This window comes from Dendrobates tinctorius, unplaced genomic scaffold (genome assembly GCF_039654945.1).
Source record: "Dendrobates tinctorius isolate UK_male_01 unplaced genomic scaffold, ASM3965494v1 ptg000028l, whole genome shotgun sequence".
NCBI lineage: Eukaryota > Metazoa > Chordata > Amphibia > Anura > Dendrobatidae > Dendrobates > Dendrobates tinctorius.
This window is the reverse complement of record NW_027361696.1, coordinates 96,667,685-96,685,129: the sequence shown is the minus strand read 5'-3', so window position 1 is coordinate 96,685,129 and position 17,445 is coordinate 96,667,685. Positions and strand designations below refer to the sequence as shown.

The window sequence follows — 17,445 nt, the reverse complement described above, 5'->3', positions numbered from 1 at the left end:
AACCAAAAACGCAGAAACGAAAATACCTCCTGGGGTTTAGGGGTTAAATCCATGTACTAAGTAGCTTTGCAAATATGAAGGCACATATATGTTGCCCAAGTAAAAAAAATATAACAAAATGTGTAACTTTTATTTCTTGCAGGTTCTAGCTGGATGATAGAAATCTTAAATTTAATAAAACACAAAGGAGATGTTGTAAAAAGTAGCATTGTGCCTATCTACAACAGATCACCATGGTATGAATCATTTGCATTTGCAGAAATAATTAAAAAAATGGATTCTCCAAGAATATTATCTTCCCACCTACCACAGCACATTTTTGCAAAAACTTTTTTTGAATCTAAGGCAAAAGTAAGTAAAATGTAATGCTTTGCATTGTAAATCATTGTACCATGTGTAAGGATTAACTAAATGTAATTAATAAGGGGTACAAAGCAGAAGGGCAGGGTGGATACTCTGATGATCCTGGAATAATGATATATTCAAAATTAAGAAATCTTTGTCCTAATGCTTGCATGACATAAAAAGACAGTAGTTTATTACTAAAGTCCGCCACTGCACAAGGACCAGATCAACAGCGTTTCCACTCTTTATAGTTTACTTTTATTAAATAAAAAATGCTAAGTAATTGATCAAAAAAAGAAATCTAAATCAAATAAATATTGGTTGTGACCACCCTTTGCTTTTAAGACAGCATGAATTCTTCTGAGTACATGCAGAAAGTCGAGGATTTTATAGTTTTAGAGTCAGGTGCATGAGTAATGTAACCAATTAAACCAAAACAGGTGATGACCTTAATTTTAAAATATAGCTTGAAAAAAACATTGAAAAGTCATTATCTAAAACAGCTATGTAGGAGGCTTAAAATTAGGTGAAGAATAGTAAAACCCTGTTACAAAGGTCATCCTCTATGTCACTTCCAGGGAATATCGCAGTGCCTCCTTCTAATTTTTAGCAGGCCTTGCACATACTGGCTTTACCAGTAAAGGAGGCCCACTCCTTCCAAATGGTAAACAAATGTTTCCTGAGGCCCTCCTCTAAGTCTCTTAAAGGGTGTACTGCAATCCCGCCTTTAAATTTTTGCTAGGCCTTGCACTAAGTATATAGTCTTTTTCAGTATTAGACTCCCACTGGATTTAAAATTCTCTCTCTGGACATGAGTCGCTGAGAAAATGGCCATGAACAGTAACTCACAACGCACTTCCTGTGGACGTACTGTAGGTCCACCTGTTTCAGGTGCCGATCTGCTGATGTACCGCCAGTCACGCTCTTTAACTTAACTGCTCTGACCCTCTGCTTTGCCCTAGTTACAGTGAATGTGGCCTTCTCCATCTGATCACTGTTTTGGGTTGTTTCTTAAATTTTTAAAACAGTGATGGCGGAAAGTCTTCACTTTCAACACAGTCTTCCCCTCAACAGCTTTAGTTTCATTGAAGTCAAGTTATTGCTTTGTCCCATCTTGTTGTATTTCTTGTCAAATGTCAGTATCATCTGATGGAGATGAGTGTTCCTTCTAGTCACATACAACTTTACCACAATCCACAACATGATAGCTTCTTTCCATGCTTTCCTTGACGGACTTAAGCTGTTTATGGTCATCTACAAGGCAGAAATTCACAAAAGAAGGCAAAATGTACCGATTTAATGACCATTCGCAATTTCACTGTACCATCTGCATGTACCCAGTAGTTGTGGGAGAGGGCTTTATCTTACAATGTTTTCCAATCCAATCAAATTCACAATCTTTTTAAAATCATCCAAAATGTATTCCAAGGCCTAGTCCAGTTCTTGCTTTGTCGCATTTTGCTGTAGTTTTCATTTCAAATGTCAGTATCATCTGATGGAAATTAATGTACCTTCTGGTTACTACATCTCATCCACAGTCCAAGATGTGATAGCTTCTTTCCATTCATTTATTGACAGATTCTGTCTCTTTGTACAATTTTTTAACAATTGTCATGTTATTCTGCGTCCTTCCTCTACGTGTCTTCCAGACTTCCAGTCCCTCTTCCTAATTTTTTTCGTATCTATTGCACTTAGCTCATAGGCTTTATGAGTTTGAGAGTCACACTACATAACAATTTTGACAAAATGTGTATGAGACCCTTGTTTATGTCTAATATTGAGTGTATTGAAGTCATTCTTCCTTTTAACTTTTGGTAGTTCTTGCGTTGTTCACATAGACTTTGTGAGTTTCAGAGTCGTGTCTTCATGAATTAAACAGAATGTGTCTAACCATGTCACACATATGCTAAAATTACATTTACCTGTAAATGTTTTTTCACCAATGAGAAAGCAATGAGAAACTGCTATGTGTAAACATAGCATAAGGCTGTGTTCACACACAGCATTTTTTTAGCGGTTTTTACCGCGGTTTTCACTATAAAACCGCTAAAAATAAGGTGCACAGTCATTTCTATGCATTTTGCACTTTTTGTGCACATTGTGCACATTTTACGCATCGCGGTAAAAACCGCAGCATGCACATTAATTTTGCGTTTTTTTCCGCGGTTTAGGCTTCTCCCATGCTTTTAGAAACCGCTGCGGTAAAAAACGCATCAAAAACGCATCAAAACCGCGCAAAAAACGCACAAAAACCACCGTGGAAAAATAGGTGCGGTTTCTGGGAAGGGATTCAGGTTTTTGTGCAGAAATTTTCTGCAACATGTGCACTTAGCCTAAGGGTTGGAGGAGGCGAGATGTATTTCTCTTTTTTCAGTTTGCCTCATATACAAGCATTATACTGGAAAGAATGTTTCCAAACCTTTTTACCTGTAAAATCAATTTTATCTTTGGTTTGGTATGTTTTAATGTCAGTCTGTAAAAGTGGCGTATCACTCTGAAAACATTGTTCCCAGCAGGGACCTGGAAGTCAGAGATGTGACCAGGCATCTTCTCCATGCTGCTCCCAATCCATTTGAGTACATTTACCTTTCATTTCAGTGATTTTACTGCCCCCAGACCTCTTGGGAGGGTCTGCAATAAAGATGATCAAGTTTTCCAATGACTGTCATTATACTCACTACTCGAGTCAAACATCCCAGCAGTCAATGTGCAAAGTTGTAGCAACAGTCCAGAGAGACTGATTGTTCTTAGAACAAGGAGCTGGATGATGATCTAGACAAAACAGCTAGACAAAATACTCAAGCAATGAGTGAATATTGCATGTGGTTTTAAGTAGGCCCAAACAGGAAACAATATGGCATTCACAGATTCAGAATCTGCCATCTTGGCAAAGGGTGATTGCAGAACACAACATCAGCTTCGAATGGTAAGGAGTGGAAGTGCAGCACAATTATTAAAGTGATCAAAAGCAGCCATTTGTGGTCACTATGTAAGCAGGTTGTGGGATGCAGTAATGGACAGGAGAAAGAACAAGGGTCAACAAGTTTAATAATTTCATTTAACAGAGTTTAAGCTCCTTGTAGGGAGATTAAGGGTTAAAGAGTTAATGCATGAAACAAAACAGAGGGTAAAGGATGCAGAATAGCAGCAGTCCAATTCTCAAAACTTATAGTGTTCCTTAGGATCCTCTTCAGCTGAGCCCTCAGGGCCTTGGGGGGTCTAGTTTCCAAAATGGGGTCACTTGTTGGGGGTTTCCACTGTTTAGGCACATCAGGGGCTCTCCAAACGTGACATGGCGGCCGACTTCAATTCCAGCCAATTTTGCGTTGAAAAAGTCAAACTGCGCTCCTTCCCTTCTGAGCTCTGCCATGCGCCGAAAAACAGTGGTTCCCCCACATATCAGGTACCAGCGTATTCAGGACAAATTGCACAATAACTATTATGGTCCAATTTCTCCTGTTAACCTTGGTAAAATAAAAAAATTGGACCTGAAGTAATTTTTTTGTGAAAAAAAAAAAGCTAAATGTTCATTTTTTTTAAACATTCAAAAAATTCCTGTGAAGCATCTGAAGGGTTAATAAACTTCTTGAATGTGGTTTTGAGTACCATCAGGGGTGCAGTTTTTAGAATGGAATCACTTTTGGATATTTTCTATCATATAGACCCCCTCAAAGTAACTTCAAATGTGATGTGGTCCCTAAAAATATGGAGTTGTAAAAATGAGAAATCGCTGGTCAACTTTTAACCCTTATAACTTCCTAACAAAAAAATATTTTGGGTCCAAAATTGTACTGATGTAAAGTAAACGTATGGGAAATGTTACTTGTTAAGCTTTTTATGTGCCATATCTCTGTGATTTAAGGGCATAAAAATTCAAATTTGGAAAATTGCGAAATTTTCAACATTTTTGCCAAATTTCCAGCAAGTTATATCAATGAAGCTTTACTACTAACATGAAGTAAAATATGTCACGAGAAAAACAATGTGAAAATCACTGGGATCCATGGAAGCGTTCCAGCGTTATTACCTCATAAAGGTACAGAGGTCTAAAAATTGGCCCGGTCATTAACGTGCAAACCACCCTTTGGGGTAAAGGGGTTAAGGGAATAGAATCATCCAGGATATCTATAAACAGGAAGATAGTGAGGAAACAGTTAACCTAAATGAATTCAAGTCTCCGGGTCCAGATGAATTACACCCCAGAGTACTGAAGGAGATAGCAGAAGAAATTTTTGAACTACTCTCCATAATCTTTGAAAAGTCTTGGAGAACAGTGTCAATTTCATCACTTTGAGTGCCAAGTTTCCTTCTACACATTTTTTGCTTCAATTTTTTTTCTTCCTCTAAAACTTAGGTGCGTCTTATGGTCTGATGCATCTTATAGTCTGAAAAATGCAGTATTTTATGGAAAATACAACATATAATAACTGTATTTGTATTAAAATGCCTTTACATTGATACATATACAGTATATGATTACATATCTAAAAAGAACATGTTGCATTGTGGTATGAAATACACATTCCTATCCTCCATTTCTTTTTTTCAGATTATCTACACAATAAGAAATCCGAGAGATGTTATTATGTCCTCTTTCCATTACAGCAAGATATTCAAAATCTGTGAAGCAGTGGAAGATTTTGAGAATTTCATAAATGACTTTTTACAGGGAAATGGTAATATATTTACTTAAAGGAATATGTCATTAGAAAAATACATTACTTGAAAGATATTTATTAGACTATGTTCACATGTTGCATTTTTGCTGAGTTTTTTTGCTGCATTTTTTATGCAAATTAAAAGCTGCATTTCAGAAATCTCATGCACACACTTGTTTTTATTTTCCTGACTGACCTGGAAAACTGCTGCTTTTTTGAAGATGGCAGCATGTCAACACTTTCAGTATTTTCGCAGCATTTTTTTCACCCATAGAAAGCAATGAATAAGTGCCAAAAAGTGGATAAAATGCAGCAAACAGCGTTGTTTCAGTTTTTGCAGCAGTTTTAGTGAAAGTACAGCAGCATGTGAAACCCATTTATTTTTGTAATTTTTCTCAAGTTTAAATCAAAATGTCATGGTGTCTTCATCTAAGCATGGCAGTTAGTATTAGTACAGTTTAATTAAATTAGTGATATGTGTTAAAGCAAACAATGCCTGACTAATCAATGTGTAAAGCTAAACAATGCCCCACCAATGTGTGAAATTGAAGAATACCTGACCAGTTCAATTGCCCTGACCAATGTGTGATAGCAAACAATGTCCAACCTGACCAACTCAATACACTGCCAATATGTTAGGTAAACTAAGCCTGACCAATTCAACGTCCCCTGCTGTTTTTACATTTGCAATTGTATATGTTTTCAAGCAATTTTTTACTTAAAAAAACTTTCTCTACTTAATAATGTGAGCAAATTGCCCTTTTTTTTTTCAAAAAATGTTTTATGGCTTTACATATGTCTTGCATTGGTCACCTACCTAAAAACTTGTATTACTATTGCTTCAGCAAAAAGGCCAAAAACCTGTTTTTTTGTCTAAGTTTTTTTTATTGCTAAGAGATCAGGTTTTGCTGCACAAAAAAGTAGCATAAAAGCAATGTGAGGGCATAGCCTTATACTACTGGAGGCAAGATAAAGTAGAACAGCAAAATCATACACACGAATAAGACTCTACATGTATCATCCAATCCACATTTGACTATTTAGGATAGAGAACTGTAGTTCTCCCCTTTCCTAAAGTGTGTTACTCTGTACTTGCGGTCATCTCCGCATAAATATCCAGAAGCTGTCTTTACCTTCTTTAGTAAGTCAAATAGGTACAGAAAGCATAGTAGAAATGTTATGGAAAGTGTACGTGATTATGACTCAAGTTTATTTATGTCTATACTCAGGAACTCACTGGCAAATTTTTGCCTGGGAGGAAGCACACAGCAGTGGCCCATGGGTTGTGGCGGCCCATATTTAACCTGCTTACCTCAGGCTGCTGCATAAAACAGCAGAGGTAGCAAGGCTTTAACAAAAAAGGTGATTTTAATATTAAGATAGGGGGTTGAGCTAGTATACTCGTTGCTCGAGATTTCCCGAGCAAGCTCGGATGATATCCGAGTATTTGGATGTGCTCGAAGATTTAGTTTCTGTCGCCATAGCTGCATGAGTTGCGATTGCTAGTCAGCCTGAATACATGTGGGGATTGCCTGTTTGTTAGGAAATCCCCACATGTATTCAGGCTGTCTAGAAGCCGCAAATCATGCAGCTACGGCTAGCACTCTGGATGAGGTTTTCATCCAGTATATCTCTGCACTTGGCCACATTCATGTTTCCTTCAATGCAATCAGTCGTCCTGTCCATGCAGCTGAAAAAAACCCCCATAGCATGATGCTGCCACCACGTTTCACTGTTGATATTGTATTGGGCAGGTGATGAGCAGTGCCTGGCTTTCTCCACACATACTGCTTAGAATTATCACCAAAAAGGTCTATCTTCATCTCATCAGACCAGAGAATCTTATTTCTCATAGTCTGGGAGTCCTTCATGTGCTTTTTTAGCAAACTCTATATGGGCTTTCATATGTCTTGCACTGAGGAGAGGCTTCCGTCGAGCCACTCTGCCATAAAGGCTCAACTGGTTGAGGGCTGCTGTGATAGTTGACTTTGTGGAACTTTCTCACATCTCTCTACTGCATCTGTGGAGCTCAGCCACAGTGCTTTTGGGGTTCTTCTTTACCTCTCTCACCAAGGCTCTTCTCCCACGATTGCTCAGTTTGGCTGGATGGCCAGGTCTAGGAAGAATTTTGGTGGTCCCAAACTTCTTCCATTTAAGGATTATGGAGTCCACTCAACTAGGAACGTTGAGTAGTGCAGAAATTCTTTTGTAACCTTGGCCAGATGTGTGCCTTGCCACAATTCTGTCTCTGAGCTCCTTCGCCAGTTCCTTTGACCTCATGATTCTCATTTGGTCTGACTTGCACTGTGAGCTGTGAGGTCTTATATAGACAGGTGTGTGGCTTTCCAAATCAAATCCTATCAGTTTAATTAAACACAGCTGGACTTCAATGAAGGAGTGGAACCATCTCAAGGAGGATCACAAGGACATGGACAGCATGTGACTTCAATATGAGTGTCTGAGCAAAGGGTCTGAATACTTATGACCATGTGATATTTTGTTTTTTCTTTTTTAATAAATTTGGAAAAATTTCCACATTTCTGTTTTTTTTCTGTCAAGAGGGGTTGCAGAGTGTACATTAATGAGAAAAAAATGAACCTTTTTGAATTTACCAAATAGCTGCAATGAATCAAAGAGTGAAAAATTTAAAGTGGTCTGAATACTTTCCAGTGTATATATTTATATATAAATATACTTTATCATAATTGAAAGTATTGCACATATACAGGAACATAATCAGATATCAGAAACATAATTATTTGCTTTGAAAGTTGCATGTTGTCCTCAAAATTTTTGCCTTATTCATATTGCATGTTTTCACACTCACTGTGCTTGTCATCTGACCATTTCATATGTGGTATATACTTACAATTACAAACCAACCTCTTTCTTCTCCACCTCTCTGTTATTACCACAATGGTTGCCTCGTAAACAGCTGCATGCAAATTGAAAAGACATGTGACGAGCACAGAGATAGTGAAAACTGTTAGGAATCTGGGTCATTCTATGCATATGCAGCAACCCAGATTCTCACATTTGTCTCCAGAGGCTAAGTCCTTTTTCCCAGCATGCTCACGGGACTAGCTCTCATTGGAGTTCAGGAGTCAGGTGCTCAGGTCCTGCTCCTGATTTGATTGGTTATGCTCGGGGCTCTGGAGATTTCCGGCAGGTCCCATACGCTATAAAAAGTGCGCATGGCCGCTATGCCATGCGCTAGTATTTTCCATACTTGCTGCTGTGTGTTTGGTGATGGATGCTTGGACTGGTGAATGACTTATTAAGAAACCCCTTCCCTCTGATAATACGAATGTGTGAGTGATTGGGATACAGCCAGTGTGCGCGCTAGCGCCAGCGCGCTCAAGCATCCTCTGTTGCAGCAGCCTTCGTCCTGCATTGTGCCTACTAACTTGCGCCTGCAGTCGTTTTGGCGTCCGCAGTTGCGACGCCGTGCACACGTCCAGTCACAGTAAGTCCTCTCGGCTGTAGTGACGTCTACAACTACTCCGATCTTTGGCTACCGCACGTGTGCCGCTGAGTGTCTGTGAACTTAATACAGACCCAGCGTTTTTTGTATTTGTGTTCATGTGTGCAGCTCTGTGAGTCTTTTAACAGAGCTTGCTTTTGTGCATCAGGTGCAGTTTTTCCCTGTGCACATTACCGTCCTTGTGCTCTGCCTATTTAGCAGCGGTTATTACACCTGCCGCACGGTGGACCCCGGGCGGCGAACACGCTTTATTTATATTTTTTTAAGCATGTTCCGTCGCCGTAACAGAAAACAATGGAATCCTAGCAGTAGAATACAAATACAGTAGTTAGAATTCTGCATTTAGGAGTCAGTGTCAAATCCAAGAAATGTCTCACGGAACCAGTTTCTGCAACAACATTTCACAATCAGAAGAAAAATAAATCTTTCTGAAACAGCCTATAGTTACAATTGCAGCATCAGTCAAGTGAATATTTTTGGAAAATGCCCGAAAAAGTGTTCAATACGCTGAAGACTGAATCACACCAATAATGCTTACCTCCAACTGTCATCATGCCAGGTATAAGGTTTTTAAGCTGTTTAGTAGATGCTGTTCGTACTATACTTATAAAACTAAATGTATACCTGGCGCAAAGATATTCAGATATAAGCATTTATATACTATGTCTGACCATCACAGTCAATGGCTCCTTGGTGCTTCTAAATGAGTCATTTGTATTTTTTTCAAATGTGCATATTTCGGCCAGAACATAATGCATTTTCTATTTTAGCAAGAGATTAGTGGAATTAATGTGCAAAGCGGAGAACCCCACAGCTTCCATTTGTATCAGTTATACAAAGGATCGGTTTTGGGCATTAATCCCACTTATCTGTTCGTAAACCAGAAAAATACAAATGGAACTCCCTTAGACCTCATCCATATGTCCTTGTTAAGTACATGAAAAATGGTACTGCTGTCATCAGTGTTATGCATCAGTGTATGGTGCGTGTTTCCTTTTTACCATCAGTTATGTGTTTTTCATGGAGGGATAAATAAATGACAAATCTACTGCTATCCATTGCAATATTAAATGCAAACAGCACATGGATGTAATGCAGATGCCATCCATGTGCTGTATGTGTTTTTCATGGACCCATAGACTTGTACTGGGCCATGATACTTGGAAAAACAAACATGGAATTTCTCATTCTCTATGAAGAGGCAATTTGCTTATTAAATTTCCCCAAGGAGCATTGCACTTACATTGGCATGCCAGAGCCGATATGTCACTATCTACTAGTAGAAACATTACCTCTTAGACCTCAGTCCGGAGCCTCTCACCTAACCTAATGAGTTCTCATACTTTGCACTGATCAGGCACAATAACCCGAAACACTGTCTGCAAATTAAGATTCTGATTTGGCTTTTATCCCATGTCCCACTTCATGGGCCCTTTGAAGGGTTGATAGTACCTTGCAGGATTGCTGCTTTCAACATGTGGCATTATAAAGTTCAAGTACTCTTTCTCTATGAATAGGCAATTTGCATATTTGAGGGTTCAGTCACGGTTAATGGAGTAGATCTACATTCCACCAGTTAGAGACATAGTTCCCTTCCTGCTGTTCTCTGTGCAGTATGTCTGTAGAAGAAAATGGATCCCCTTTTCTACCCACAGCTGTCCTTCAGTATTTGCAGAACAACAAGCTGCATGGATTGATGCAATGGGTAATCAATATATTAGCAAACATTGATTGTTCAATTAACCTCTACCTTTTGCCCCTGAAGGATAGCAGAACAATAAGCTGTAAGGACTGATACAATAGGTAGTCAGCAGACATTCAACAAATTAACATACATCATTTCAACCTACAATAGTCAATGCTCAGACTCATATGAACAATAGCTCATGTCCCTGGGCCTCCTGAATACAGTTCAGGGTCAAAATGGTACTAAAGAGCAGCACTAGCATGGAAAGCCACGACAGTCCACATGCAATATCACCCCTGCATAATGCACAGTGCAGAAAAATGATTAGATTTAGTTATTTATCCAGAAACTAAATAAGGTAAATAAAAATAGATAATTTAAACAAAGTGTTTTTGCTATTTGACGCTCTCTTTCGGAATGAATGGAGTGAAGATGTGCATGCTTAGCATCTGCTCCATTCAGATGGGGCTCTTTACAGCACCATGCTCAGGATTGGTGGGGATCCTAGTGGTGCGTCGCCAAGCATTATTGAAGTTATCACTTATCCAATGATTAGATGATAAATGTAAAACTTGACACAGCTCTATTAATAGGAACATTCACTTTACTATTTTGAGGAGACTGATGCTGGGCTTCTCAGAGTAATGTCTACATGACGTTAAAGGGGTTTTCCAGGATTAATTTATCTTTTCACTATGGGCTTAAGAAATAATATGCAAGTTGTTGCCAACAACGTGCCAGTTCTATCTGGGGCTGGCTCAGAGCAGTCATGGACCACTCTTCTTCACGGCTGCTCTGTCGACGACTAGTGATGGGCGAGTAGCATCGTTGCTCAGGTCTCCCCGAGCATGCTCGGGTGATCTCCGAGTATTTTGACGTGCCCACAGATTTAGTTTTCGTCGTCTCATCTGCATGATTTGCGACTTGTAGACAGGCTGAATACATGTGGGAATTCCCTAACAAACAGGCATTCCACACATGTATTCAAGCTGTCTAGCAGTCGCAAATCATGCAGCTGAGACAACAGAAACTAAATCTCCGAGCACGCCAAAATACTAGGAAACCACCCGAGCATGCTCAGAGAGACCCGAGCAACGAGTATACTTACTCATCACTATCAACAACTCCTGCCAACATCATGCTGATTGGCAGCCGCCTACCCAAAGGAAGTCTGCTGTCAGTCAACATGACATTGGCTAAACCAACAGTAATAATAATAATAATATATAATAATAAATTTTATTTCTATAGCGCCGACATATTCCGCAGCACTTTACATTTCAGAGGGGATTTGTACAGACAATAGACATTACAGCATAACAATAATCACATAGATTATAACAAATACCAAGAGGAATGAGGGCCCTGCTCGCAAGCTTACAGTCTATGAGGAAAGAGGTAGACACAAAAGGTGGGTGGTAACAGTTGCCCTGATTGTATGGACCAGCCATAATGTTAAGTGTGTAACAGTACAGACACAGAGGGCTAATGGATGCATAAAGCATGTGGGAACATGATGCGGGGAACCTGGTTATGGTAAAACTTTTGGCTGTGCCTCACAGGGATAGATTAGGCTAATGTGTTGAGGCGATAGGCCAGTCTGAATAAATGTGTTTTCAGGGCACGCTTAAAATTGTGGGGATTGGGAACTAATCATATTGACCTGGGAAGTGCATTCCAAAGAATTGGCGCAGCACGTGTAAAGTCTTGGAGACGGGAGTGGGAGGTTCTGATTATTGAGGATGCTAACCTCAGGTCATCAGCAGAACGGAGGGTGCGGGTAGGATGGTATACTGAAACAAGGGAGAAGATGTAGGGTGGTGCTGAGCCATGGAGGGCTTTGTGGGTGAGGGTAATAAGTTTATACTGAATTCTGGAGTGGATCGGTAGCCAGTGTAATGACTGTCACAAGGTAGAGGCATCGGTGTAACGATTGGTGAGAAATATGATCCTGGCTGCAGCATTCAATCCTTCTAAGGACTAATTTCGGGGTATATAGATTGCAGTGCTAGGTAGGCAGGGAGTGTATGTGCGTATATAGATATCATTGCATACTTCAAGATTGTCCATTCCATTACTGTCTGCTTCTACTGCTGCCTATTACATATATTGACCATACATATAGCCCGAGGTATCAGTGGGCAGGAATAATTTTTTTGGCATCGTAATCCTGATTATTTTATTCCAAATCAATCCAGAGCTCCCTTTTTTACCTCCATTTGCTTGTTGACACATCAGAATACAGCCAGAGCCTTTTAACAGTACAGCCTGAAAATCCAGCTATTTTAAATGGGGTTAAATTTCTGCCATTTTTGTGGTATTGTTAAATTTTTTTGGAGTGTCTTGTAGAATTTCTTGACACCATTTTGCTGCCCAAAAAATAATTATCTGCCAAAAAAAATTAGCTACAGCGCAGATATTTTACACCATGTTTTGTCCGCCATACAGATCGCATATCATTGCACTCAAAATTGTGCCAGTTCAGAGCTCCGTAGAATTTTTTTTCTTGTGTCTTATCTTAGCCTACTTGTTGACACAATTTAGCTGTGCAAAAAAATAAAAAAATACAGGCCACATATTGAACAGTCTGGTATCTCTGTCAGACGCCTGACCTATCTGTGGGCAACAAATTGTTGCATTTCAGGCCTCCATTCCCCTTTTTTGGCTATGTCTTACCATAATTCTATACAGTATTTATACAGGCCACATATAGAACAGTGTGGTATCTCCATCAGACGCCTGATCTATCTGTGGGTTACAAATTGTGGCATTTCAGGCTTTCTTTCCACTGTATTTGCTGTCTGTTACCCTAGGTCTTACACTATTTTGGGGTAAAAAAATAAAAAAATACAGGCCACATATTGAACAGTATGGTATCTCCGTCAGACTCCTGATCTGTGGGCTACAAATTTTCACATTTCAGGCTTACATTCACCTTTGTTTCTGTGTTTTACCCTAGTTCTATACAGTATTTTGCAGTAAAACCCAAAAAAATACAGGCCATCTATTTAACAGTGTGGTATCTTGGTAAAAATAATTCTGATTCAAATTATTATGGCTGCTTCATGACTGGGTCTCAAATGCACCAACTCCTACCACCATCATCAACTTCTGCCTAGAGACCTTTACTGCGCAGATGGAAAGTCAGAGAAGCAGAGGGTGAACGCTTAGGCGGTGTTGTAATTTGTCAGCGGATTACAAAGGTGAAAGCTTCTAGATTAAATCATGAGTGGAAGAGCAAGAGCACGGTGCCAGGACTCGCAACTACCCAAGCCTGGTGTTCTTGGGCTGGATTCTGACAATCCATCACCTACTAATACTGAACTTGTTGGAAGAGATGGTCAAAATGGAGCCCCTGCAGCTTCTAGAATAGAAGCTAGAGATTTTTACATTTTGGCTGGATCTTAAGATGTGTCAATTGGAGAGCATGGTGGTCGTAGACATGACTTCCATGATATGGGTGCTTCCGCTAGACAATCCATCCAACATGTCATTGAATTTTTCCTGGCAACTCTATTCAGCTGTGTATAAACGATGTCAAATTAATAGCTAGACCCCAGTGGGTTTTGTCACAGTACCATGTTGACTACAGTCCACAGATGTTATCTAGATCCCTAGTCTCACCTCTACTTTACCAGAATGATGAATTAATAGGAAAAGGAAGATGGTCACACGCTGGACCAAATCTTCACCTGCCTCTGTTCCCTTACTAATCTCACTAACTCATCCCTCCCCCTGTCTGACCACAATCTACTGACAATCTTTTCCCTCTCCTCTCTAAGTGCACAACCCCCACTCCACAAACTTGCTCACCTTCACAGAAATCACAAACACCTTAATTTACACTCACTCGAAGTCCCTTCTCCCTCTTACAGACATAGCTCTCTTAAATGACACCTATTCTGCTGCCACTTTATAATACACCACAATAACAGCAGCACTAGATTCAGCCGCCCCCTCATGAACAGCAAAACTCATACAATCAACAGGCTACCCTGGCTGACTAACCTTACCAAGGAACTGAGACGGGCTTCCAAGGTTGCTGAGCGTACATGGAAGAGATCCCGTTCTGCCGAGCACTTAATCACATACAAGCAGGCCATCGACAGCTTCAAGACCACACTCAGTGATGCAAAACAAACTTACTTCTCATCTCTCATATCCTCCCAGTCTCACAAACCTAAACAGCTTTTCAAAACTTTCATTTCTCTACTCCATCCCCCAGCACCTCCTCTCTCCTCACATTTTGTCACGGTCCTGTCAGCACTAGTGTGCAGCCACCACTGAGCAGGGACTCACCCACAATGCAGGGGGGCCCGGGGTCATATACGGCCGGGAAGCTCAGGCAAACAGGACCTGGAGACGCTGAAGTTAGCAAACAGTGAAGGACCTACGGTCATGTGATTGCAAGGGGCAGGGCTTAGCATCCTGCTGCCAGAGATCAGCAAGACACAACTACAGGAATGCTCAGGTCAGAAAAATGGGGGTCATACACAGAGATAGCAGTACAGTACCAGGGATGAGACAGAATGGATAGTCGGGGCCAGGCAGCGGTCAAAGCCAAACAGACATAGAAGGTACCAAGCAGAATCCAACAAGCAGTATCCAGAGAACAGACCAAGTCAAAACCAAAGTATCAGGCAAAGAAGAACACAGCACAAACACACTCAGGGGTCAACACACTCTGCCAAGAGTGAAAGTATAACTGATGGGCATTGGAGCTTCCTGAGGCTATAAAAAGCTTTCCCAGAACCAAGGAGAGGCCACAATAATAAGCCCCAGGTGTGCAGGTAAGAGCCTGCACTGAGATCATAACATTTAACCTCAGAAGTGCAGGTCCACCAGCACTGGTTCCAGACATTAACCCCAAGTGTGCGGGTCCAACCCGCACTGGGATCATGACACATTTCTGTTGAAGACTTTGCCTCTTTCTTTTCTCAGCAGGCCCCCTGGATCCAATATGGCTGTGGGGGCCTTTGGGGTCCTGCAGGGAGGCGGTTTTCTCAGTGCCTGCTGAGAAAGCCTCCGTGCCTGTCAGATCGCTGATCTGACACAGTGCACTGCAAAGTGTCAGATCAGTGATCTGACACTGTACAGTGATGCCCCCCGGGACAGTATATAATAAAGTAAAAAAAAGAAACAAGTGAAAAAATAATTTTTAAAAAATTCCTAAATAATACAAAAAAATTCCCTAATAAATTCTTTTATTTGTAAATAAAAAAAACAATAAAAGTACACATATTTAGTATCGCCGCATCCATAACGACCCGCTCTATAAAACTGTCCCACTAGTTAAAACCTTTAATGAACCCCTTCAAAAAAAAGGCAAAAAACAATGCTTTATTATCATACCGTCGAACAAAAAGTGCAATAACACACGATCAAAAAGACGAATATAAATAAACATGGTACCGCTGAAAATGTCATCTTGTCCAGCAAAAAACGAGATGCCATACAGCATCAGCAAAAAAATAAAAAAGTTATAGCTCACAGAATAGAGCGAAGCAAAAATAATAATTTTTATTATAAAATTGTTTTTACTGTATAAAAGCGCCAAAACATGAAATAAAAAAATGATATAAATCAGGTATCACTGTAATCATACTAACCCGAAGAATAAAACTGCTTTATCAATTTTATCACATGCGGAACAGTGTAAACGCCCCCCCAAAAAAGAAGTTCATGAAATGCTGCTTTTTGTTCATTCTGCATCCCAAAAATCGGAATGAAAAGTGATCAAAAAAGTCACGTGCTCAAAAATGGTACCAATAAAAACCTAAACTCATGCCGCAAAAATAAGACCTCATATGACTCTGTGGGTCAAAATATGGAAATATTATAATTCTCAAAATGTGGTTATGCAAAAACAAAAAAAAGCGTCTTTTAGCGAGCCACAAATAGTAAATCAAAGCCACCTTTATCACCCCCTTAGTTAGGGAAAAATAATAAAATAAAAAAAATATATTTATTTCCATTTTCCCATTAGGGTTAGGGTTAGGGGTGTGTTAGGGTTAGGGTTGGGATTAAGGTTAGGCGTGTGTTAGGGTTAGGGGCAAGGGTTAGGGGTGTGCTAGGGTTAGGGCTAGGTGTAAGATTAGGGTTAGATGTGTGTTGGGGTTAGGGTTGGAGTTAGAATTGGGGGGTTTCCACTGTTATGGCACAGCAGGGGCTCTCCAAACGCAACATGGCGTCTGATCTCAATTCCAGCCAATTCTGCGTAGAAAAAGTCAAACAGTGTTCTTTTCCTTCCAAGCTCTGCCATGCGCCCAAACAGTGGCTTACCCCCACATATGGGGTATCAGCCTACTCAGGACAAATTGCACAACAACTTTTGGGGTCCAATTTCTCCTGTTGCCTTTGGGAAAAAATTGGGGGCAAAAATATCATTTTTGTGGAAAAGAATATGATTTTTTTATTTTTATGGCTCTATGTTATTAACTTCTGTGAAGCACTTGGAGGTTCAAAGTGCTCACCACACATCTAGATAAGTTCCTTGGGGGGTCTAGTTTTCACAATTTGGTCACTTGTGGTGGGTTTCCACTGTTTAGGCACATCAGGGGCTCTCCAAACGCGACATGACACCCACAGATCATTCAATCAAAGTCTGCATTCAACATCAGTACTTACCTTCCGAGCCCCAACGTGTGCCCATGCAGTAGTTTTCTCCCACATATTGGTATCAGCGTACTCAGGACAAATTGGACAACTTTTGGGGTCAAATTTCTTCTGTTACCCTTGGCAAAAAAATTGGGGACTAAAAGATCATGTTTGTGGAAAAAATATGATTTTTTTATTTTCACACCTTGGCGTTATAAACTTCTGTGAAGCCCATGGGGGTTCAAAGTTCTCACCACACATCTAGATAAGTTCCTTGGGGGGGTGTAATTTCCAAAATGGTGTAATTTGTGGGGGCTTTCCACTGTTTAGGCATATAAGAGGCTCTCCTAATGCGATATGGCGTCAAGCCAATTCTGCGTTGAAAAAGTCAAATGGCGCTCATTTCCTTCCGAGCTCTGCCATGCACCCAAACAATGGTTTATCCCCACATCTCGGGTATCGGCGTTCTCAGGACAAATTGCACAATAACTATAGGGGTCCTGTTTCGCTTGGGAAAATAAAAATTGGGGGTGAAAAGATCATTTTTGTGGAAAAAATATGATTTTTTAATTGTACGGCTGTACGTTATAAACTTCTGTGAAGCCCTCGGGGGTTCAAAGTTCTCACCACAAATCTAGATAAGTTCCTTTGGGGGTCTAGTTTCCAAAAAGGGG

The 17,445-nt window shown here is 40.2% G+C and overlaps 1 protein-coding gene across 2 annotated transcripts in view; it reads left to right on the top strand.

The window, feature by feature from the left end:
- The window catches only part of LOC141085649 (sulfotransferase 2B1-like), a 201,801-nt gene that overhangs the window by 92,153 nt on the left and 92,203 nt on the right, over positions 1–17,445 (top strand). For both annotated transcript variants that reach the window (XM_073571195.1, XM_073571194.1), the window contains exons 3-4: positions 143–351; positions 4,895–5,021. In XM_073571195.1, coding sequence (XP_073427296.1) covers positions 143–351; positions 4,895–5,021 — 336 coding nt within the window. The remainder of the gene's footprint in view (positions 1–142; positions 352–4,894; positions 5,022–17,445) is intronic.